A 25380-nucleotide genomic window follows, 5' to 3' on the forward strand; every position below is an offset into this window, starting at 1 on the left:
AACATGGCAACACTCCATCTCTACTAAAAATACAAAAAATAAGCCGGGCATAGTGGCGGGCGCCTGTAATCCCAGCTACTTGGGAGGCTGAGGCAGGAGAATCGCTTGAACTCAGGAGGCAGAGGTTGCAAGTGAGCCGAGATTGCGCCACTGCACTCCAGCCTTGGCAACAGAGAGAAACTCCATCTCAAAAAAAAGAAAAAAGAAAAAAGAAAAGGAAAGAAATTGGGGGAAGAATGAATGGGAAGTTTTTAAATGTGTATTTAGTTTCTGTTTTGCAAGATAAAAAAATTTCTGGTGATGGAGGGTGGTGATGGTTGCATAGCAATGGGAATGTACTTAATGCCACTGAACTGTGCATTTAGAAGTGGTTAAGATGGCAAATTGTATGTTATGTGTATCATACCACAATTTAAAAATAAATAAGTAAATGCAACAAGTAAACTTATAATGCACCACATTTCTGGATACCCCGATCTGTTTGCAAACCCCTGAAAGGCCTCTCGGGAGGAAAAAATAATAATGAACCATTTAGGAACAGGCTAATTTTCTCAGCGTTCAGTGCATGTTCCTCATAGAGATAGGATCAGAATCTTTACTGATTCAGGAATCTATTCAATAACCTGTAAGATCTTAGAGGATAAGTCTGCATTCTTTCATGTAACCTTGTGGTATGTGAGCATAAGCCTGCCCAAAAGCAGCTGTGTGATCATTTTTCACTGATGATTAAGGATGGAGAGGTTAAATTTTAACACACATTCATTTACTCAACACGCACTTGAATACTCCAAATAGGAGCCCTTCAATTGCACCTTCCACGTTACTCAGGTTCCACTGCCTCATGCTCTGAATTTTACTTCCTCCATTGACAGCCACAAATCAGCACATCCAGTCTACAATTACCGAATTTCCACAGACCATGAGAACAGGTGAAGACACGGTTTGGGGAAGAACAGGCTATGTGGTTAAGGAGGTAAAGTCTCTAAGGATATCAAAGAAAGGAGAAAAATTAAGCAAAGGTTAACTGATACCTGACTTTGGTCTCTAAAGGAAATTTTTCTCCCCCTCCTTCCCCTACCCCAAGACCCTTGGGATCTGCAATGGTACCCCTCCCTAAGGCTTTTCACCACCCAGTGGTGACAACCCAGGTTCCCATGGCCCATCATTTATGCCTCTGTAGAGTTCTTACTTCATTCTGCCTTGGGCATCAGTCCTTTATTCACATCTGTGTCTCCCCACACTTTCCATCAGAGCTGAGACCACAGCCCATTCCTCAGTTTCTCCCTGACCACCTTCCCAATCAGTGCAGAGCCCATGCCTGGCACAAATCGGAAGCCCAAGAAAACTGTCCGTTGAAATGAAATGTGGCCGTCTTGAAATTAGAATATAAAATCATAACTCCCAATCTGGATTTTATCAACATACCCAGTAACTTCATAGATTTCAGAGAGGAATGGGAAGATGAACCACGGTGGGTGGGAGGGCAGCATGGCCAAGGAGTTATTCTCAGAGATGAAAACTGTTGCGCAAAATCAGCAGGATCAAAGCAAAAAGGGTAGAGGTAGCTGGAGTTAGTGATTTTGACCATTTTAGAAGAAGTGCTCTCCCTTTATCTTCCTGTTTCAACCACTGCCAAGAAAATAGGAACCCTGACTTGATTTCCCTATCATGGCTTAGAAGACAAAAGGTGCCCAGGTCGTTTCATAGTCCCGCTCCTGAGACATTGCTACGAGCTCTGTTGAACAGAGCACTTTGTATGGATGAGCTCAATTCTCACAACCACTCTGTATGGGGGAGGTTCTCAACCCTGAGGTTGAATCACTTGACAAGGGTCACATAGTGATAGGTCATGGGCCGAGGTTTTGGGAGGACCATTCTCCACCCCTTGCCCTTGAGCTTTGGGTAGTATCAGTAACTACATCTAGGAGCCCCTGCCTTCCTTCTGCATCCCCAGAGCCCCAGCTCCCACCTCTCCACTCACCAGCCCTGATGGAATAATGTCAATTCATGACCTTGAGCAACCGTGAACCTTTCAGCAATAACGTTGTCACAATTTACCAGCGGGCTGACTGCATCCAGCACTGAGTTGTTCCATTGTGCACTGGTCCAGGGACCATATGCATTAATAACAACTATGTATTCTGCATCTATTATGTTCTGGGCACTATGCCCTGAGATTTATCTCTAATTCTCATACCAACCCCGAAAAATAAGGTGCCAGTAAATGCCATTTTACAGATGAGAAAACTAAAGCTCACAGAGTTTACCTGCCCAAGACAACACAGGCAGGGCTAGGATTCAGATCTAACTTACCTAGTTTCAAAGTTCATCCATGCTCTTCTCTCTATACCTCACTGCCTCTGAACAAGAGTTCAGGCCGGCTATGGTGGCTCACATCTGTAATCCTAACACTTTGGGAGGCTAAAGTGGGCAGATGGCTTAAGCCCAGGAGTTCAAGACCACCCTGGGCAACACAGCACAACCCTGTCTCTACAAAAATATATAAACATTAGCCGGGTATGGTGGCACGTGCCTGTAATCCCAGCTACTTGGGAGGTTGAGGCAGGAAAATCACCTAAGCCCAGGAAGGTTGAGGCTGCAGTGGGCTGTGATCGCACCACTGCACTCCAGCTGGGTGACAGAGTGAGACTCTGTCTCAAAAAAAAAAAAAAAGAGTTCAAAAGATGGTGGGGGGGTCCAGGCACAGTGGCTCACACCTGCTATCCCAGCACTTTGGGAGGCCAAGGTGGGTGGATCACCTGAGGTCGGGAGTTTGAGACCAGCCTGACCAACATAGAGAAACCCCATCTCTACTAAAAATACAAAATTAGCCAGACATGGTGGCACATGCCTGTAATCCCAGCTACTCGGGTGGCTGAAGCAGGAGAATCACTTGAACCCAAGAGGTGGAGGTTGTGGTGAGCTGAGATCATGCCATTGCACTCCAGCCTGGGCAACAAAGCAAGACTCTGTCTCAAAAAAAAAAAAAAAAAAAAAAAAAAAAGGTGGTGGTGGAGGGTCTGAAATGTGAGATCCAGACACTTAGGATCCACAGCCTCAACTTCTCCCTCAGTTCCTCCTGATCAGATGTAAGGCCCCTCCACCCTGTATGTCACTCAACAGCGAGCCCGCTTCCTTACCGTGGGCCGCTTCCAGACGATGCCTTGAGTTTGTGGAGAGCCTGGTCCAAGATCCTTGTAGCCCAAAGCTGATGGACATGCCGGGAATTCGGGGTCCTTAAACAGGACCCCTGAGTCCAAGCACTGTTGCCTCAGGGTCTTGAAATCCTGGCCCAAGTATTTCAAAGCCTTTTGGTTGGAGCCAAGACCTTGAGCGGCAGCCCGCTGCCTAGATACACCAGCCACCTGGGCTGCCATGGCCGTGGACTCTGTAGGGTGGACAGAAGGGCAAGGCCGCACCGTACTCTCAGACACCTGCTCCACTGGGAGGGGAGCTATAAGGCACTAAGGGAGGTGGAGCAGACAAACATTTCACCTGAGGCCCTGTTCCAGAAGGAAGTGAGTCATGGTTAGGGACAAATATGTACCCAAGGTCCAGGCCAATCTGCCCCACCTTCTTCTTCTGCCTTTTGCAAATAATTTGGGGTATGGGAACCTTCCAGGGCCCATCCCAGGCCATTAGCATCTTTACCCCCACCCCGGCATCCCCTCCACACACCTCTTTGCAAGATCCGCTTGCCTTGCATCAAGCCCATTGACTGAGTAAGAAGGCTCATTGTGCAGCTTGAAGCAAACATTCACCAAGGAATTGGAGGCATGGCTCTGAGCAGGAAGAAGGCAAGTGGTTACTACAGGGCCCTCCTTTCCTGCCAGAAAAGTTTGGGTCCATATTTCCTAGGAAAGCAAAAAATATCAGAGAGTGGTGATTCATAGGCCAGATTTGAAATAAGCCCTACTGGAGGAGGTTCCACCTGTGAGTGAAGGCTTTGGCCTCTGACTGCCTCGGTTTCTATCCTGGCTCCCCCAGTAATTCACTCTGTCATGTTGAGCAAGTTATTTAACCTCTTTTCTCCTAAACTTTTTTATGTATAAACTGGAAGATCATAGGAGACCCTACCTCAAAGGGTTGTTTGGAAGAGTGACAAGATAGTACATGTCATCTGCTTAGAACAGTATGGAAGTAACATTCAGTGAATGTCAGGTATCACTATTCCTTGGAGCCAGGATTCCCAGAGAGGCCTTGGAATCAGGAGCCTTGATTCCAATCTCAGAAGTGAGTTACAAGCTGTATGACCTTGGATTAGTCACTTCTCTCTGGGCTGCAGTTTCCTACATCTGGTCTACCCAAAGAATGTCAACCACATCAATGCTTTTTGAACTTCGGTGTTTGTGGCACACTAGAAAATGGTCCCCCAAAGATACCAAGTCCTCATCTTGAGAACCTGTAAATAGTCCCTTATCTGGGAAAAGGGTTTTTGCTGCTATGACTAAGTTAAGGATCTCGAGATGAGAAGATTATCCTGACCCTAAATACACAAGTGTCCTCATAAGAGGAAGGCAGAGGAAGATTTGACAATAGACAAAAAGGAGAAGCGATGAGATGAGGCAGACAGAGGTTAGTGAGATCCTGCCCCACTCCAGGGAACACCAGCAGCCACAGGAACTGGAAGGGGCAAGAATGGATTCTCCCCTAGAGCCGCTGGAGGAGTGTGGGCCTGCCGACACGTCGACTTCACAGCGTTGGGACTTCTGGCCTCCAGACTGGTGAGAGAATACATGTATGTTGTTCTGAGCCACCACATCTGTGGTTATTTGTTACAGAAGATGCAGGAAACAAATACCGTGTGCAGAAGAATCCCTCGGAGCACTCGCTCAAAATGCTGATTCCTTAATAGGTGCTACCACAAATCCTCCACCCCCATCCCCCCCCAAAAAAAGAGTTATAATTCAGGAGGTCTGAAGTAAGACCCAGGAATCTGTAGTTTTCAAACCATTACCCCAGAGATGATGCTAATACAAGGATCCAGGGCTGCCCACTGAGAAGCTCTGGACCAGCCGACCTCTGAGGCCTCCAACTCTGATCTTCTAAGCCAGTGACAGTCCATGTGTTAAGCACTTAGCTAGGTGGGTAGGTCTGAGCAAGCAGAAAGAAGGGTTGCTCCCCAGGTGTTCAGAAAAACATGTGGTTTCCCAGGTTTCATCAGAAATTCAAGGCCAGGCCAGGCATGGTGGCTCAGGTCTATAATCTCAGCACTTTGGGAGGGGCAGGAGGATCGCTTGAGCCCAGGAGTTCAAGAGCAACCTGGGCAACATAACAAGACCCAGTCTCCTAAAAAAAAAAAATGAAAAAATTAGCTGGGTATGGTGGTGCATGCCTGTAGTCCCAGTTACTCAAGAAGCTGAGGTAGGAGGATTGCTTGAGCCCAGGAGGTCAGGTCAAGGCTGTAGTGAGTCACCCACACCAGCCTGGGTGACAAAGTGATGAAACCCTGTCTGAAAAAGAAGGAAAGAAAGAAGGAAGGAAGGAAGGAAGGAAGGAAGGAAGGAAGAAGAAGGAAGGAAGGAAAGGAGGAAGGAAGGAAGGAGGAAGGAATGAGGAAGAAAAAGGGCTACTGACAGACCTCAAGAAGGCGTCCACTCCTACCCTACATCCGAACCCCCCCTCCCGCCTCCCAACCCCTCCCGCCCCCCTCCTCCCCCCCCTCCCCCCTCCCCCCTCCCTCCCTCCTCCTCCTCCCTCCCTCCCTCCCTCCGCCCCGACCCTCCCGACGAAAGAAGAAAGAAAGAAAGAAAAAAAAAGAAAAAGAAAGAAAGAAAAGAAATTCAAGGCCAAAATGGCCTTCAGAGGCTAAAACTAGCCTCAGAAAACTATGGTCCACGGCCCCTTGGGGACCCTGTCTTCCTTCCCTCAACATCACATTCCCCTTGATTCCACATCTGCCCACTATTAAGCTCATCCCGTGTTCACAGTTACATTTTCACCAGCCCACACAGTTGACCCTGTCTCACTTGGGTGGCCCCAACCACCCCAAAAACCAGAACCACAACTCCATTCAGTCAATACAGAATGGTCATTGCAAATCTTGGCTGTGTCACTGCCAAGCTTAAAACCCCCAATGGCTGCCCACTGCTCCTGGGAGAAGAGCAAGGGGGCTTTTGCACAGCCCACTAGACCTCGAGCAGCTGGCCCTGCCCAACTTTCCTCCTGCTCCATTCTCCCCTCCTGGCTTTCTTTCCATTCCTGGAATGTTGTGTTCTGTACCGCTTCAGGGCTTGACATCTGCTGTGTCCTCTACCTGAAATGTTCTTCTCCCCACCCCAGCCCTCTTCATCCAGTAGACCTCGGTGCCCCAGGAGAGGTTTTCTGGACAACTCCACACTCATACTAAGCCATTTCCCCTCTTATACGCTCTCATAGCAACCTGCAAGATCCTGCCCCACACCAATTCCTGCAATCATTTAATTAATGTCTCTCCACCCCACAAGGCTTTGATCTTCAAGAGGGTAATTACCCCTGTTAGTTTTACTCATTGTTGTATTCCTGAACCCTAGAAAGCTCCTGGAACACAGTAAGAACTCAATAAATATTTGTTGCATGAATGAACACCTATAGTTATGAGATGTGCTGTGGATAAATGTGCACCGGGTATAATGAACTTGACACCTTCCGACAGAGTCATTAGTTCATTAACAAGTATCCTATGGGATTGTTTTTCTTGCCTCTTTCTCCCCTGCACCTCCCAGAAACATTCCCCTTAGACTGACTAAAATGAGCAAGCCCTTCCTCCACCCAGTCTCAGAATAAGCACAGTTGGTAATTTTTCTTCTGCACAAAGGAGCTCTTTTGGGGTTAGCAATCTCCTTCCCACCCCACCTGCCTGAATTACCTCGCACCCACATCCAGATCCTGCACAAACAAACCCTTCCTCATTGAGGCTGGCAGGTCTGAGCCACTGCAAATAGAGCCCTAGTGTACCCAGGCACAAAAAAACAACAAGTGGAGTTGAGAAGTCTCTGCTCCCCAGTGCCTTGTGAGCAGACAGCAAATGTCTACGTGTTCTCCAGTCAGGTACCCAGGAGGAAGTAGCCTGTAGCCATTGTCTCTGTCCATCTGGACAGATCTCTCTCCAGTCTCACACACCAGGCACCACAGGAGCCAGTGCCAGCTCCTTGCCAAGCAGCCTGAGGATCCACTAAAGGCTGATGAGGGTGTGCAGACACACCTAACACACGCCTGGCAGCATCTCCTTAATAAGACTTCTCGGCAAACAGCCCGGGTGAGTGCTGCCTCTTCTCTGTGCACACCAGCCAAGTGGGGATGCTGAGCTGTATCCATACATGGCTCCTCTCAGTCAAAAGGATCAAGGCTGTATTGTCCCCTTAGAAAGGAAGACAAATCACCCTTGTTGCACCCAGGGGTCCAAGTGTTCTTTTCAGATGATTAAAGTTGGCAAAGCTTGTTGTCTTGCATAACTATAACTTCAGGAAAAAGATGGGTGAAAGCTAACTGCAGAATTCTCTCTCTTGGGCCTGACAATTTCAGAATGCTAAGGCAAGCAGAGGTTGAATCCTGTGTCAAGAGGATTACAGAGCTCTCATACGTTGCTGGTGGGAATGTAAAATGGTGCAGCTGTTTTGGAAAGCAGTCCAGCAGTTCCTCAAAGTGCTAAACAAAGAATTACACAGTAACTCTGAGTAATATCCTACTTCAAGGATTGAAAGAGAATTGAAAACATATGTCTACATAAAAACGTGCACATAAATGCCCATAGGAGCATTATTCATAATAGCCAAAAAGTGGAAACAACCTAAATGCCCATCAATGGACAAATGGATAAACAAAATGTGTTATATGCATATGATGGAATATGATTCAATCATAAAAGGAGTCAATAAAAGGAGTGAAATACTGTTACATGCTACAACATAGATGGACCTTAAAGACATGCAAAGTAAAAGAAGCTAATGACAAAAGGCCATACATTGTATGATTCCAGTTTTATGAAATGCCTAGAATTGCAAAGCCATAGAGAAAGAAAGTAGAGTAGTGGTTGCCAGGGATTGGGAAGTGGGGCTGACTGCTAATAGTTACAAGGTTTCTTTTTGGGATGATGAAACTATTATGGAATGAGATGGTGGTGATGGTTGCACAACTGAAAATCACACTTTAGACCAGGCAGTGGCTTACAACCATAATCCCAGCACTTTGTCAGGCTGAGCTGGGAGCATCACTTGAGCCCAGGAGGTTGAGGCTGCCGTGAGCTAGGATTGCACCACTGTACTCCAATTTGGATGAACAAGTGAGACCTGTCTCAAATAAATAAATAAATATCACACTTTAAATGTGCACTTTGGTGATGTTTATGTTATGTGAGTTATATCTCAATTTTAAAATTGAAAAGAAGAAAAAAAGACATTGCAGAGGGGAAGGCTGGCTATGATTCAAGCATTGGTAGGTGGTCTCTAAGGAAAAGATTGACTTCCCATCTGCCCAGGATATCAAGTGCCTGGCACATGCATAGAGCTGTAAGAGTGAACCCTACCTAACCAGAAGTCTGGATGAGTTGAGGTGTGCAGGCTCATTCTCTCTCCAGGTCTGCAGGATCGCTCATGGCATCTTAGGGGTCACACCTCAGGCCTTCATCCTGGCAGGAAAGAGCTCAGTCAAACCTAGTTGGAAGGCCAGCTGAGACTGTCCCCTAGAGGCCTACAGATCCTGTTGACCTGGTATGACTAAGTAATGCTGCAAAAACTCACATTTGAATAGAATGCAAGGTCTACATAGCACTTTCCTGCCATGGCTGTCTAGAGATTCATGATAAGTCTGTAAGAAAGATCATATTGTCAGGCTACCCAAGGTCACTCAAGTAGCAAACTTGAGCCCAAGTCTTCTGATTTTAAATCCCATGCTCTTTTTAAGGCACACTACCAACACATACCAACAGCGAGACCCGATCTGGGCAGTAGGCTGTGAGACGTGATGCCTAAAAGGAAGAAATCCAGTGATTCACTCAGCCCTCCATCTGCAAGCCATCTCTGTGCCAACACTCCACTGGGCAGGGGTCAATGCTGGCAGGAAGATAAAAGGACAAATAGAGGCCAGATGCATTTGCTTAGGCCTGTAATCCCAGCACTTTGGGAGGCCAAAGCAGGCAGATGACTTGAGCCCAGGAGTTCCAGACCAGCCTGAGCAACATGGTGATACCCCATCTCTACAAAAAATTCAAAAAATTAGCCAGGCATGGTGGCAGGCGCCTGTAATACCAGCTACTCAAGAGGCTGAGGCAGGAGAATCACTTGAACTTGGGAGGTGGAAGTTTCAGAGAGCTGAGATCGTGCCACTGCACTGCAACCTGGGTGACACAGCAAGACCGTGTCTCAAGAAAAATAAAAAAGAAAAGAAAAGAAAAGAAAAGAAAGAACCGAAAGACAAATAGACACTATGCCTGCCCACAAAGAACTTCCATGCAATGGAAAGACCGGGCAGTGCTCAAAGAAAGAGTGGTTGATTCTGAGGATGGTGAGTGATAAGGAAGGCTTCATGGAGGAGGTGGCCTTCCAGTTAGATCTGTAGCATAAGGTGCTTGAAGGATGATGAGGATTTTGAAAGAAGGCTGTGTAAAAAGGGCATTGGAGGCAAGGGGAACAGTAAGAAAATGGCAATAAGGAACAGCTCTGCACACAGTACCAAGAGAATATTAATTATCTAGAATGAGATTTTTCTAGATCACTCACTCCTGGAGTGAGGCAGGAGGCAAACAACAAGAGGAAAAACACTGGGGGCCTTGAATGCCATCCTAAATGGGTGTGGACTTCTTCTCTATAGTTAGGGTACAGTTGCTGTGAAACAAGCAAGAATCAATGATGGCTTAATTCAGGTAGTGGCACTGGGGCTGGGCAGGTAGGGAGAGGAGTTCCCAAGTTTCCCTCCTCTGTGAGTCCCAGAAACTGAGGATGAGTGTGGAGGAAGGGAAGACACAGCCAGGATACTTCTTGTGATCCTATTATATAATAAGAAATATGTATTTTGGTCTTTGTCCTCAGTTCCTGGCACAAAGCTTCTAAAATCTTTGTAATTTCCTGGCTGATAAATGTGATAGGAGCATCTTTTGTTGTAATATTTGGTCTTTGACTCCAGTTCCTGACACAGATCTCCTAAATCCCTGGAATTTCCTGGGAATAGAAGAGTCTTTTGTTCTAATAAGGTGACTCTTGGTGGGCTCTTGAATGCGAGCTAGTCACCAGAAAGAACAAGCCATGATTAAAAGCTTAGAAAAAGCCAAGCAAGGTGCCTCACAACTGTAATCCCAGAACTTTGAGAGGCCAAGGTAAAAGGATCACTTCAGCCCAGGAGTTCAGGGCCAGCCTGGGCAACATAGTGAGATGACATCTGTACTAAAAATAAAAAATAATAAACTAGCTGGACATAGTGGTACACACCTGTAGTCCCAGCTACTCAGGAAACCAAGGCAAGAGGATCTCTTGGGCCCAGGCGATTGAGGTTGTAGTGGGCCATGTTCATGCCACTGTACTCCAGCCTAGGCAACAGAGAAACACCCTGTCTCAGAAACAAAAGAAAAGAAAGAAAAGAAAAAGGAGAAAAAGAAAGAAAGAAAGAGAGAGAGAGAGAGAGAGAAGGAAAGAAAGAAAGAAAGAAAGAAAGAAAGAAAGAAAGAAAGAAGAAAGAAGAAAGAAAGAAAGAAAGAAAGAAAGAAAGAAAGAAAGAAAGAAAGAAAGAGGGAAAAAAGAAGGAAAGAAGGAAAGAAAGAGCTTGAAACTTTCAGCCCCACTCCCCATCCTCCAGGCAGGGGAGAGGAGCTGGTGACTAGGTTGATAATCCATCATGCCTATGAGATAAAAATCCCTGAGTGACAAAGAACTAAAAACAGAACTATCATTTGATCCAGTAATCTCATTACTGGGTATATACCCAGAAGAATATAAATCATTCTGCCATAAAGATACATGCATGCAAATGTTTCTTGCAGCACTTTTCACAATAGCAAAAACATGGAATCAACCAAAATGCCCATCAATGACAGGTTGGAGAAAGAAAATGTGGTGGTGCATATACACCCTGAAATACTATGCAACCATAAAAAAGAACAAGATTATGTCTTTTACCAAAACTTGGATGGAGCTAGAGGCTATTGTCCTTAGCAAACTAATGCAAGAATACCAAATATCACATGTTCTCACTTGTAAGTGGGAGCTAAGTGATGAGAACTCATGAACACAAAGAAGGGAACAACAGACACTGGGGCCTACATGCAGGTAGAGGGTGGGAGTAGGGAGAGGAACAAAAAAAATAACTACTTAGTACTAGGCTTAGTACTTGGGTGATGAAATAATCTGTACAACAAACCCCCATGACAGGAGCTTAGCTATATAACAAACCTGCTGTATTAGTCCATTCTCACATTGCTATAAAGAAATACTTAAAACTGAGTAATTTATAAAGAAAAGTTGTTTAATTGGCTTATGGTTCTGCAGGCTATAGAGGCTTCTGCTTCTGAGGAGGCCTCAGAAAACTTACAATCATGGTGAAAACAAAGGAGAAGCAAGCACATCTTACATAGTGGGAGAAGGAGGAAGTGGAGAGGAGGTACTACACACTTTTAAGATAGCACTAGGGGGGTGGTGCTATTAAACCACCCCATGATCTGATCACCTCCCACCAGGCCCCTTCTCCAACATTGGGGATTACAAATTGACATGAGATTTTGGCGAAGACACAAATCCAAACCATATTCTGTCTCTGGCCTATCCCAAATTTTGTGTCCTTCTCACATTGCAAAATACAATTATCCCATCTCAACAGTTCCCCAAGTTTTAACTCATTTCAGCATTAACTCAAAAGTCCAGTCCAAAGTCTCATCTGAGATAAGGCAAGTCCCTTACCCCTACAAGCCTGTAAAATCAAAAACAAGTTAGTTACTTCCAAGATACAATAGGGGTATAGGCATTGGATAAATACTTCCTTTCCAGAGGGGAGAAACTGGCCAAAACAAAGGAACTATAGGCCCCATGCAGGTCCGAAACTCAGCAGGGCAGTCATTGAATCTTAAAGCTCTGAAATAATCTCCTTTGACTCTATGTTTCACATCCAGGCCATGCTGATACAAGGCCTAAGGCTCCCAAGGCCTTAGGCAGCTCTGTCCCTGTGGCTCTGCAGGGCTCAGCTTCCATGGCTGTTCTCAAGGGCATTGAGTGCCCGTGGCTTTTCCAGGTGCACACTGCAAGCTGTTGGTGGATCTACCATTCTGGGGTCTGAAGGATGCTGGTCCTCTTCTCACAGCTCCACTAGGCAGTGCCGCACTGGAGACTCTGCATGGGGGTTTCAACTCCACATTTCCCCTCTGCACTACCCTAGTAGAGGTTTCCATGAGGGCTCCACTCCTGAAGCAGACTTCTGCCTAGACATCCAGCTATTTCCATACATCTTCTGAAATCTAGGCAGAGGCTCCCAAGCCTTAACTCTTACCCTCTGCACACCCACAGGCTTAATGCCATGTGGAGGCCACCAATGCTTGCAGCTTGCACCCTCTGGAGCAGCTGCCTGAGGTGTATCTGGAGCTTGAGCCACCAGGACACAGGAAGCACTGTCCCAAGGTTGTGCAGGGAAGTGGGGCTCTGGGTCCAGACCACAAAACCATTCTTCCCTCCTAGGCCTCTGAGCCTATGAAGGGAGAGGCTGCCATGAAGTTTGCTGAAATGCCTTCCAGGCATTTTCCCCATTGTCTCTGCTATTAACGTTCAGTTCCTCTTTACTGATGCAAATTTCTGCAGCTGGCTTGAATTCCTCTTCTGAAATTTTTTTTTCTATCACATGGCCAGGCTGCAAATTTTCCAAACTTTTATGCTCTGCTTCTCTTTTAAATAAAAGTTCTAGTTTTAGATATTTATTTCCTTAGGCATATGACTGTAGGTTTTTACAAGCAGCCAAGTCACATCTTGAATGTTTTGCTGTTTAGAAATTTCTCCTGCCAGATACCCTAAATTATCTCTCTCAAGTTCCACAGATGTCTAGAGCAGGGGCATGATGCTGCCAGTCTCTTTGCTAACACATAGCAAGAGTGACCTTACCCCAGTTTCCAATAAGTTCCATCTGAGAGGTCTCCATCTGAGACCTCCTCAGCCTGGACTTCATTGTCCATATCACTATCAGCATTTTGGTCACAACAATTCAACAAGTTTCTAGGAAGCTCCAAACTTTCCCTCATCTTCCTTTCTTCTTCTGAGCCCTCCAAACTCTTCCAACCTCTGCCCATTGCCCAGTTTCAGTCACTTCCACATTTTCAAGTATCTTTATAGCAATGCCCCACTTCTCTGGTACCAATTTTTTTTTATTAGTCCATTCTCACACTGCTATAAAGAAGTATCTGAAACTGGATAATTTATAAAGAAAAGATGTTTCATTGGCTCACAGTTCTGCAGGCTGTATAGGCTTCTGCTTCTGTCAAGGCCTCAGGAAACTTACAATCACAGTAGAAGGCAAAGGGGAAGCAAGCACATCTTACATAGTGGGAGCAAGAGGAAGGGGGAGTGCTACACACTTTTAAAACAGCACTAGAGGGATGGTGCTAAACCATTAAACTGTTCCTATGATCCAGTCACCTCCCACCAGGCCCCTCCTGCAACACTGGCAATTCCAGTTCAACATGAGATTTGGGTGAGGACACAACTCCAAGCCATAGCACTTGCACATGTACCCCCGAACCTAAAATAAAAGTTTTTAAAAAGAAAGAAAGAAATCTACACACACACACACACAGAGAGAGAGAGAGAGAGAGAGAGAGAGAGAGAGAGAGAGAGAGAGAGAGAGAGAGAGAGAGAGAGGGCAAGGTCACAGGTAAAAAAAAAAAAAAAAAAAAAAATCCCTGAGCTACAGAATTCAGAGAGCTTCCAGGTTGCTGAACTCATGGAGGCGCTGGGAGGGTAGTGTGCCCAGAGAGGGCATGGAAGCTCTGCACCCCTTTCCCCATACCTTGCCTGTATTAGTCTGTTCTCATGCTACTAATAAAGGCATACCCGAGACTGCATAATTTCTAAAGGAAAGAGGTTTAATGGACTCACAGTTCTACATGGTTGGGGAGGCCTCACAATCATGGCAAAGAGCAAGGAACATCTTACATGGTGGCAGGCAAGAATAGGACATGTGCAGGGGAACTCCTTGTTATAAAACCACCAGATCTCATAAGACTTATTCACTATTAAGAAAACAGCATGGGAAATACCAGCACTTATGATTAAATTACCTCCCACAACATGTGGGAATTGTGGGAGCCACAATTCAAGATGACATCTGAGTGGTGACACAGCCAAATCATGTCATTGCCCTATGCCTATGTATCTCTCCCATCTGGCTGTTCCTGAGTTGCATCGTGTTATGATAAACACATAACTTAGTAACTTTTCTTTTTGCTCTCTGTGAACTATTCTAGCAAATAAGTGAACATGAAGAGGAGGTTGTGGGAACCACCAATTTGTAACCAAGTCAGACAGAAGTTTTGAGTGACCTGGGGACCCACCACTTATGACTGGACTCTGAAGTGGGGGTGATCTTGTAGGACTGAGCCATTAACTTGTTGTAACTCCAGGCAATTAGTGTCAGAATCGAGTTAACTTGTAGGACACCCAGCTGATGTTGGAAAATTGTTCGGTGAGGGGGAAAAACCCACATATCTGGTGTCAGAAGCGAAATCTGTTGTGAATAGAGGAAAACAGTGAATACTTCTTATATGCCTCTGAATACTGGCATTTGACAGAGACCCTCACCTCACCTACCCCAGAAGCTGAAACAGTTCAGGACTTATATTTAGTGTAAATAGGGAGACATTTTGATTTCCTCTGAAAGAAAACTACTGGCTAGAAAAGAGACAGGCTGAGTGCAGGGGCTCATGCCTATAATCCCAGCACTTTGGGAGGCTAAGGTGGGATGATAGCTTCAGCCCACGAGTTCAGGACCAGCCAGGGCAACATGGCAAAACTGCTGTCTCTACAAAAAATAAGAAATTCACTGGGTGCCGTGGTACACACCTGTAGTCCCAGCTACTCAGGAGGCTGAGTTGGGAGGATTGCTTGAGCCCAGGAGGTCAAGACTGCTGTGAGCTATGATCATGCCCATAAATAGACACTGCACTCCAGCCTAGGTGACAGAGTGAGACCCTGTCTCAAATAAATAAATAAATATAATAGAAAAGAGATGGCATAAAAGTGGAGAGTCCTCTGACCTAGTCTTAGAAAACAAGGCCATAAAGGTAGGAACTGTGTCTATCTCAAGTTCATCATGCAACCCTTCACAGAGATCTATATGCAATATGGGGACTTACGAGTGTACTTTGAGATTGTTCTTGCTGGGCATGTCACTATACCACACGCTTCCCCACCCTCAGTTCCTGCTGCCAAGTGGCCACAGATGCACCTGCATTGTCAGTTTTCTCCTTCTCTACTGGATCGTTTTCTTTCCCATACAAGTTTGCTATAGTTTCCCTTGCCTTAAAAAAAATGTTTAATCTTTCTTGACTCCATGCCCCTGTCCTGTTCCTTCCTTTCTTTTTTTTTTTTTTTTTTTTTTTTTCTTGAGACGGAGTCTCTATCACCCAGGCTAGAATGCAGTGGCACGATCTCAGCTCACTGCAGCCTCTGCCCCCGGGGTTCCAGTGATTCTCCTGCCTCAGCCTCCTGAGTAGCTGGGATTATAGGTTCACGCCACCATGCCTGGCTAATTTTTGTAATTTTAGTAGAGGTGAGTTTTTGCCATGTTGGCCAGGCTAGGATTACAGGCATGAGCCACCACGCCTGGCCTCTTCCTTTCTTTTTACAACAAAATTTCATGAAAGTAGTATGTATTCTCACTGTCTCTTCATTTCTGTCCTGCCTTTCTCTCTTACCATCACTCTAGGCAGATGTTCAGGTTAAAATCATTGGCCAATATCCAGGTGGTCTTGATGTTGGTCAATCCAATGGTTAACTCTCAGTCCTCTTCTTAGTTGACCTGTAAGTAGCTAATTGGGCATGGGTCGATGCTCTTTCCGCCTAGAAATAGAGAGGGGGAAGAATTTCAGGAGGGATGTCTTTGAGTGGCCAAGAGGAAATCAAACCTAGAGCCCAAGGGGAGAGGTTGGCCATAGCTAAGAGCACAGATAGTTCATCCCTTGTCACAGGGGAGATGGCAGATACAGTGTGAGGATAGGTGTCACAGTGGGACCTTGGGAAGTTCTATTTTCAGCACTTTGACCTTTCTCATGGAAATGGGAGTGAAGGGCTTTAGCTGAGAGTGAGAATGGGGCAGAGGTGTTAGAGGTTTGAGAGAGAGAGAGGAGGTATAAAGTAAGTGATCTGGCTGGGCACGGTGGCTCATGTCTGTAATCCTAGCACTTTGGGAGGCCAAGGGGGGTGGATCACCTGAGGTCAAGAATTTGAGATCAGCCTGACCAACATGGTGAAACCCCATCTCTACTAAAAACACAAAATTAGCCAGGAGGTATAGTGCATGCCTGTAATCCCAGCTACTTGGGAGGCTGAGGCAGGAGAATCACTTGAACCTAAGAGGTGAAGGTTGCAGTGAGCTGATCATGCCACTGCACTCCAGCCTGGAAAACAAGCAAGAAACATTGCCTCAAAAAAAAAATTTTTTAAATAAAATAAAATAAGTGATATTGAAAAATGGATAAGACATGGTGCTGCCAGGTAGCATTAAGGGCCAGTTGAGTTAGTGACTATTAATTTAATGTAAGACAGATCAACACATATATTATTTATTTTTTGCAGATGACAAATTTTCCCAAATTCAGTGGTTTAGAACATCAAATATCTATTATCTTACAATTTCAGTGCCTAGGGAATTTGGGAATTTAGCTGTGTGGTTCTGACCTCCAAGACTTTCATGAGATACTGACTGAAGCTATAGTCAACTGATGGCTCAGCTGTGGTGGGAGGATCTCCTATCAGGATGGCTCACTCGCATGGCCAAGGGCGGGAGGCCTCAGTTCTTCATTATGTAGATCTCTCCTTAGGCTGTTTCAATGTCATCATGATACAGCAGCTGACTTCCTCCACAACAAGTAAGTGATACAAAAATCAGAGAGGGAACTGCTTTTTACAATCTAGTCTCTGAAGTTGTCTACTCACTTCAGGTTTATTCTATTCATTAGAAGCAAATTGCTATGTCCAGCCCACTCTCAAAAGAGGAATTAACCTCCACCTCTTAAAGTAAGGAATACCAAATCATTTATGGGCATTTTTTAAAACTACCACACCTTGATTGTGTGCTTTACTCCAGTCACACTAAGCTGTACAGGTGCAGGTCAGGCATAGGGCAGATGGAAAGTTGGATTAAGTAAGGTTATGAATATGTGAGAGCAAGAAATCTAAGAACCAGAGCCTTGATGGTGCCAGGCCTCCCAAAATCAGCAAGTGAATTCTGCTGAATGTTGGCTGCACATGGCTCCAGCAGCCTCAGCATCAAAACGGTGGGTCCTTACGCTGCTGCACCCCCATTAGCAAGCTTCGGCTCTGGTCACCCGTCTAATTCAGTCCTGCTGTCCACTGGCCTCGTTGGACTACTCACTGTTTTTTGTTTGTTTGTTTTGAATTGAAATCTCACTCTGTCGCCCAGGCTGGAGTGCAGTGGCATGATCTCAGCTCACTGCAACCTCCACCTCCAGGGTTCATGTGATTCTCCTGCCTCAGCCTCCCAAGTAACTGGGATTATAGGCACCCACCACCACGCCCAGTTAATTTTTGTATTTTTGGTAGAGACAACGTTTCACAATGTTAGTGAGGCTGGTCTCGAACTCCTGACCTCAAGTGATCTGCCCACCTGGCTTCCAAAGTGCTGGGATTACAGGCGTGAGCCACCGCATCCAGCTGATTACTCACTGTTTTTGCTCCAGTGCAACTTGGACTTCCCCATGGCCTATCCTCTCCAGTTCCAACCCTCTTGTGACTTGCCTAATACAGCTCTCACAACCTACTAGCAAATAACTCCTTTGTGTTTCTGTCTAAATTGCCAAAAGAGAAATATCTAATTGGCCCTGGTACCTTCTTAAGCCAGATCACACAGGTCTCATGTCACTGACCAAGCTAAGGGGCTGGTTCCTGTGGCACATGACATCAGTGCCCATGCCCCTTGAAGCCCTGTATGTTTGCAAACTCACAAGCTCTGGTGTGCTTGCACCCCCAGCAGCCAGCCCCTGACTTCCTTGGCCAGAGGGCTGTACTTCTCTCAGTCTATCAGAGATACCTTGCCAGAAGTGGCTCTCTAACTGGGGACATATGTCCCTGGGGTGCTTGGCAACATGCTGCAACATCAACATGACATGTTTTCTTGGACTATTCATTTCATTCAAAGTTTTTTTTTTTTTTTTTGGAAGAGGAATTTTTAACTTTTTTTTTTTTTTTTTTTGAGATGGAGTCTCACTCAGTCACCCAGGCTAGAGTGCAGTGGTGCTATCCTGGCTCACTGCATCCTCCACCTTGCAGATTCAAGTGATTCTCCTGTCTCATCCTCCCAAGTAACTGGGATTACAGGGCGCCCGCCACCACGCCTGCCTAAGTTTTGTATTTTTAGTAGAGATTGTGGGGGTTCACCAGGTTGGCCAGACTGATCTCAAACTCCTGACCTGAAGTGATCCACTTGCCTCAGCCTCCCAAAGTGCTGGGAGCATAGGCGTGAACCGCTGCACTCGGCCAATTTTTAATATTTTTAATAAGAATTATATATAGGAAGCTGCCAGGCTCTATTTTCAAGGAGTACATATTAGCTCTTCTCCACATAAAGGGTCTTTCTCTTTTCCCTGTTTAGTGGAGAAATTTTGAATGTGGAAAATATGACATATGCATACAAATATATGAAGTAAAACTCATGAAAAAAAGAAAATACATACAAAAAGAACAGAATAGTGGTCTCTTTCACCCTGAAGAGTAGGAAACGTAGTGAGGGAGGAGTATACAGAGAAATGTTAGTTTTAGGTAATTTTTTAGTTCTCGGGTGGGGTGGTGGATACATAGGAATTCATCAGACTTTTTGTTTTGTTTTTGAGACAGTCTCACAGAGTTGCCTAGGCTGGAGTGCAGCAGTGTGATCGTGGCTCACCGCAGCCTTGAACTCTTGAGCTCAACTGATCCTCCCATTTCAGCCTCCTACATAGCTGGGACCATAGGCACACACCACCGTGCCTGGCTAATTTTTTGTATTTTTTGTAGAGATGGGGCTCTCCCTATGTTGCCCAAGCTGATCTCAAACTCCTGGGCTCAAGCGATCCTCCCACCTTGACCTCCCAGAGAGCTGGAACTACAGGCACGAGCTACTGCGCCCAGTTCGTCATACTACTAATAATAACTTAAAGAAATTAAAGAAAGCCATGTGTTGGCCAGGCACGGTGGCTTACGCCTGTAATCCCCGTATTTTGGGAGGCTGAGGCGGGCGGATCATGAGGTCAAGAGATCAAGACTATCCTGGCTAACATGGTGAAAGCCCATCTCTACTCAAAATACAAAATTAGCCAGATGTGGTGGCACGTGCCTGTAATCCCAGCTACTTGGGAGGCTGAGGCGGGAGAATTGCTTGAATCTGGGAGGCGGAGGTTGCAGTGAACCGCACCACTGCACTCCAGCCTGGTGATAGAGTGAGACTCTGTCTAATAAATAAATAAATAAATAAAGCCTTGTGTTGACTAATAATAATGAGGGTATTATGAATCAAGGATTACAATTAATCCAATTTTGAACATGGACAGTAAAAAAAGAAATCTCCACAGCAGGTAGAGAGGGAGATATTTATGAGTTAAGAATCCTGTCCAGGGTGCCTCAGATCTAACAAGCCTGTTCCCACAGCAGGCCTGGCGGGGAAATCAGCTAGGAAGGTGGTATCCACAGCCCCTCAGTCACTCTCCCTTGCAGTTAGGGTGTAGGCTGCACTTTGTATTTCACATTCTTGGGCTGGTAAGAGATAGAGTATAGTTAAGCCCCGGATGAGTATAATTGTATGAATTAAAGTACACATGTATACTGAGGGCTCATTTCATGTGTGAGTCTCTGAAAATGTCTGTGACTACAACTTAAACCAAAACAACCTAAGGATTTTGAGAAGCACTAAGAGTATCCAGAGAAAATAATAACTTCGATGCAGCCAATACAAGCTCAAGACTGAGAGTCTGCAAATCTAGATTCCAGCCTCTACTCTGCCACATTCTTGAGTGACCTGGAGAAGTCACTCAAGGTCTTCCTTTGCTCATCTGTCACAGAGGGCATGGGAGCCTGGAGCCCAGCCCTCCTGTGCACCCTGTCCAGCTATGTTCTCTGGAGGCGAAAGGCTGCTGGGCATTGAACACAGCCATCAGCTTGGGAGCTGGGCCAAGCCTCACCAGGGAACAGTGAGGGGCTCCCTGTTCCGACACCACACAGGTGCACACACACACCTGCTCATCAGGTCCCCGGCCGACCCCTTTACACCCACCATCTCCTGCTTCTGCAACAATGCCGTGCAGTAGCAACTATCATCAGCCACATTCTACTGGTGAGAAGGCTGAGTTTCATCCAGTTTCTCAGTAGCAGGAGTAGAACTGGAACCCAAGTGTGTTAGCTAAAAACCTACACGTTTATCCAAGATACCATATTGACACTGTTTAAAGAATGCACCCAGGGAGGTGAACTGGTGGAGTCTGCATTCTTGTCACAGACAGAGTCCCCTCTCCCCTCCACATCTGCCCCTTACCCCCAACACTGGACTGCTGGGTTCCTCTGCAGGTCCCAGGTGAGACACTCCTTCACCTTCCAGCAGCAGATGACAAGGACCAGGAGGCACCAGAGACAACCCCAGCTCCTCACTGCAGGAGCAAGGGAATATGGCCTCTGAGAGCAGCTGGCATTCTAGACAGCTGAAATTACACTGCACAGCGACAACACTCAGTGGTAATGCGTGTCAGAGGGATCAGTGATGGCTTCAGCAGCTGGTGGTCTCTGCTGCCCCCTAGACGTCTGTTTCCTCCAACAGGCCTCATAGATTAATTTAAAACCAAGTATTTGGTGAAATATTGCATAGTAACACTCTTTTCCTGCTTCATCAATCATGCATTTATCCTACCTTTCCTGTGTGGACTGTAAGTAGTTAACAAGCCAATGCTCTTCTTAAGAATTGCAGCTAATAGGAGAATAAGTGATAGAGGAGTCACCATCTTGCAACCCTTAATGAAATAATGAGTCTGGGTAGCCATCACCAATGGATGCTAACACAATTAGGTGAAAGCCTAATGGAGACCTTTGTAATAGATGGATCTGACTGAAACATCCAAGGCCACTCATCAATCTGTGCATCTATGCATGGGACATGATTGCCTTCTCATACAATACAGTGTACAATACAGATCCATCTGTGAAGACCTCTGTCCTCCCCCAAAAAATGAACTGAATCCAATCAAACCTCTAGATTTCACCACCAGTTTAGAGAAAACAAAAGGCTAGTCAGGGTTTCTTAGCCTCTGCATTACTGACATTTTGGATAACCACCAAAAGAGTAGTAAAAACCAGTCTAATGGTGAAATGAAATAATAAAAAATAGTTAATCCAAAAGAAAGCAAAAAAAAAAAAAAACAAGGAGAGGAAGGAAAACATAGACTTGATGGGACAAACAAAAAGCAAAACGAAGGAAGTAGGTTTAGATACAAATATATTACTAATTCCATTAAATCTAAATGACTACATTAAAAACAAAATTCTCAGCCTAGTTAAAAGCAACAAAGGACATAGCTTAACTATAAATATATAGAAAGGTTAAGAATGAAAGTACAGAAAGAAATGCATGCAAACACCAAAAGAAAGCTGATATAGCTATGTAATAGAAAAAGAACACCCTGAGGCAAAAAGTATTATTAGAGATAAAGAGAAAGATTTCATAATCATGAAAGATCAATTCATTGGGAAGATGTAGTAAAATTACATACTTATAACAACATAGCCACAAAATATGTACAATAAAAACTGGCAAGACAAAAAGGGAAAATACGCAATCTTGGTATGAGATTTTAATACGATACTCTTAGTAATGGATAGAACAAGCAGACAAAAATACCAATAAGGATATAGAAGATTTGAATAACACAATTAACAAACTTAGCTTCCTTAGCATATGTAGAATACTGCACCAAACAGCAGCAAAGTCCATGTTGTTTTCAAATGCATATGGAGTACTTACCAAGATTGGCCGCCACACACCGCACAGTCCTGGCGGCATGGGGACATTTTGTGCATAGTTGATTGATATGGGAGACTGTACCTGACCCAACATGGGTCAGTGAGTTTTTTCCCTAGATTTTTGGACTTGAATCTGATGGTTGAAGCTGTAAAAAATAAAGCTTGGGCACTTTTCCTCCCATTTTGAAAAGGAGATCTCAATGTTTTCTGAGTCTCTGTTTAAGTTATTCCTGAGGCCATGCATATTCTACCTTGGTTTTACAATGACATTCCAGAATCTTTAGCATGCATTTACTTTGGACTTTTTTTTACCGTGATAAAATATACATAACATAAAATTTACCAGCTTTAGCATTTAAGTGTACAGTTTAGTGGCACTAAATACATTTGCATTCTTAGGCAACATCACACCATCCATCTCCAAAACCACAGCTTTCATCTGTTCATCTTCCAAAACTGCAGGTTTATCTCCATTGAACACCAACTCCACATTGCCCTCTCCTTGTATCCTCTAGCAACCATCATTCTACTCCTAGGCTATTTTGTGACTCAGTTTCTCTGTCACTTAATAGAAGAGAGGCTCCATTTCTGACTGCAGGGATTGTTCTGTGTATACAGGCCTTCTTGCATCTATAGGATTAGGTTTACTGTAGGAAAAAAAGGTAAGAGAAATAAACATCATATGGGTTTTTGAAGGGAGAAGAAGAGACAGCACAAAATGGATGAGGTTTTTGCATTGGGTGTCCTATGCACAGGACTCAGCAGGCCTGCCATGGATCTACCTGCCCAACTCTTTCCCATCAAGTTCATCTTGTGGGCCACTTCCAAAGTGTAGATCCACAGGCAAGTTTTCACAGCTCTGCTGCTGTCACCTGTGGCAAGCTTCTCATAGTGCCTCTGTGGCTTAATGTCATAAGCCTCTCCATTGTGAGCATTCTGTTTAGGGTCTTACACCATCACAGCCTGGCAATGAGCTTCAGATGTTTTGCTATAACCTTAGATTTAAGTCATCACATGGCAGGACCAAGACCTATCATGCATTTACTTTTGTTTTCTGCTTAATTTGAGTTGATTTTGTTCCTTGTACAAAAAGAATCTCTGTACACAGCCTCCTATTAATTTTTTAATTAATAGATTTTATTTTTTAGAGCAGTTTTAGGTTTACAAAAAATTGAGAGGAAAATAAGGTGTTCACGCAAACACAGCTTCTCAATTATTAACATCTCACACTAGTGAGGTACATTTGTTAAAATCAATGAACCTATGCTGACATGTCATTATCACTGTAGTTCACATCAGGGTTCCCTCTTAGTATGTTATATTTTATGGTTTTTGACAAATATATGATAATATGTATCTACCATTATAGTATCAGACAGAATAGTTTCACTGCCCTAAAAATCCTCTGTGCTCTGCCTATTCATCTACCCCTCACCAAACACCCAGAAATCTTTTTGTTTTTTTTACTGTCTCCATTGCTCTGCCTTTTCCAGAATGTCATATATTTGGAATTATATGTTATGTAGCCTTTTCAGATGGACTTGTGATAATGGTTTGACTATGTCCCCACCCAAATCTCATCTTAAATTGTAGCTCCCACAATTCCCACATGCTGTGGGAGGGACCCGGTGGGAGGTAATTGAATCATGGGGGAAAATAATTTGAGCCTCTATCATCACAAACAATCCCATTCTATCTCTAATAATGATTTTTGTGGGTCTTTGCAGTGCTGTTCTCACGACAGTGAATAAGTCTCATAAGATCTAATGGTTTTAAAAACGGAGTTTCCCTGCAGAAGGTCTCTCCTGTCTGCCGCCACGTAAGATGTGCCTTTCACCTTCTGCAATGATTGTGAGGCCTCCCCAGGCATGTGAAACTGTGAGTCCATTGAACCTCTTTTTTTAATAAATTACCCAGTCTTGGACATGTCTTTTTCAGCAGCATGAAAACGGACTAATACAACTTCTTTCACTTAGTAATATGCATTTAAGTTTCTTCAATGTCCTTTCATAACTTGATAGCTCCTTCCTTTCTTGCTTTCTTTTTTTTTTAATTTTAACTATAAAATAAAGCACTAAGCTAAAGAAATTAAACTATGGAATATCTATCTGCTCAACGCACATCTTCTGCAGACTGCCAAGAACCAATCTGTGGTCAAGTGATCTCTTATCAGAAAGGAATGCTGGTTAGTTGCTGTGTTAAAACCACAAAAAGGCCAGGTGCGGTGGCTCACGCCTGTAATCCCAGCACTTTGGGAGGCCAAGGCGGGCAGATCACGAGGTCAGGAGATCAAGACCATCCTGGCTAACATGGTGAAACCCCGTCTCTACTAAAAATGCAAAAAATTAGCCACGCGTGGTGGTGAGAGCCTGTAGTCCCAGCTACTCCAGAGGCTGAGGCAGGAGAATGGCGTGAACCCGGGAGGTGGAGCTTGCAGTGAGCGGAGATCATGCCACTGCACTCCAGCCTGGGCAACAGAGCGAGACTCCATCTCAAACACACACACACACACAAAAGGGGGAGTCCAGTCACAGCCTCAGATAACTGGCTAAAGGCAATAAGTTAATGAGTCATCTGTTTCTTGTTCCCCAGGGTTGATTTCTGCATACTCCTTAGGAAAAATTTCTGGTTAAAGATGAATAAGGATGGGGCATATTGAGGTGTGTCTGACCTCCCATCCCCTCATGGCTGGGAACTCAGTTTTTAAGGTTCCTCTGGGGTCCCTTTGGCTGACAGGCACTCCATTCAGTTGGTTGGGAGGCTTAGGATTTTATTTTTATTTCTTACTCTGCTGTCATCATCTTGAAAATATAAATTTTGGTGCTCACTTCAGCAGCACATATACTAAAATTGGAACGATACAGAGAAGATTAACATAGCCCCTCTTTTAAAAAATAAAACAGAAAATACAACTTTTGATGGCTTTAGAAATGAGTTGCCGAAAGGTGAGTCAGAAAAATCTTATGACCAATCAAGATTTCACATCAATAAAGTCTTGTTATCCATTGTATTATATAAATTGGTGAAACAAAAAATGGTACATTTTTGCAATTTGTAGGTTTATGTCATGACTCACATATCACTATTATCCATATTACATTTTATAAATAAAAATTATTTTTTAAAAAAAAGCTTCATATTTTAGGGGTTTGTTTGTTTGTTTTGAGATAGAGTCTCACTCTGTTGCCCAGATTGAAGTGCAGTGGTGCGATCTTGACTCACTTCA

At 44.6% G+C, this 25380-nt stretch overlaps 1 protein-coding gene and 1 pseudogene across 1 annotated transcript in view; one reads left to right on the forward strand and one right to left on the reverse strand.

The window, feature by feature from the left end:
• Positions 1-3459, reverse strand: part of CAPN8 (calpain 8) — an 83252-nt gene extending 79793 nt beyond the window's left edge. Inside the window, exon 1 of the mRNA XM_030934930.1 lies at positions 3141-3459. Within this exon, the coding sequence (XP_030790790.1) occupies positions 3141-3377 (237 nt within the window). The 5' untranslated portion in view covers positions 3378-3459. The remainder of the gene's footprint in view (positions 1-3140) is intronic.
• Positions 3460-24974: 21515 nt separating this feature from the next.
• Positions 24975-25072, forward strand: LOC115899394 (annotated as a pseudogene).
• Positions 25073-25380: the final 308 nt, after the last annotated feature.

The sequence above is a fragment of the Rhinopithecus roxellana genome, chromosome 8 (genome assembly GCF_007565055.1).
Source record: "Rhinopithecus roxellana isolate Shanxi Qingling chromosome 8, ASM756505v1, whole genome shotgun sequence".
In the NCBI taxonomy this organism is placed as follows: Eukaryota; Metazoa; Chordata; class Mammalia; order Primates; family Cercopithecidae; genus Rhinopithecus; species Rhinopithecus roxellana.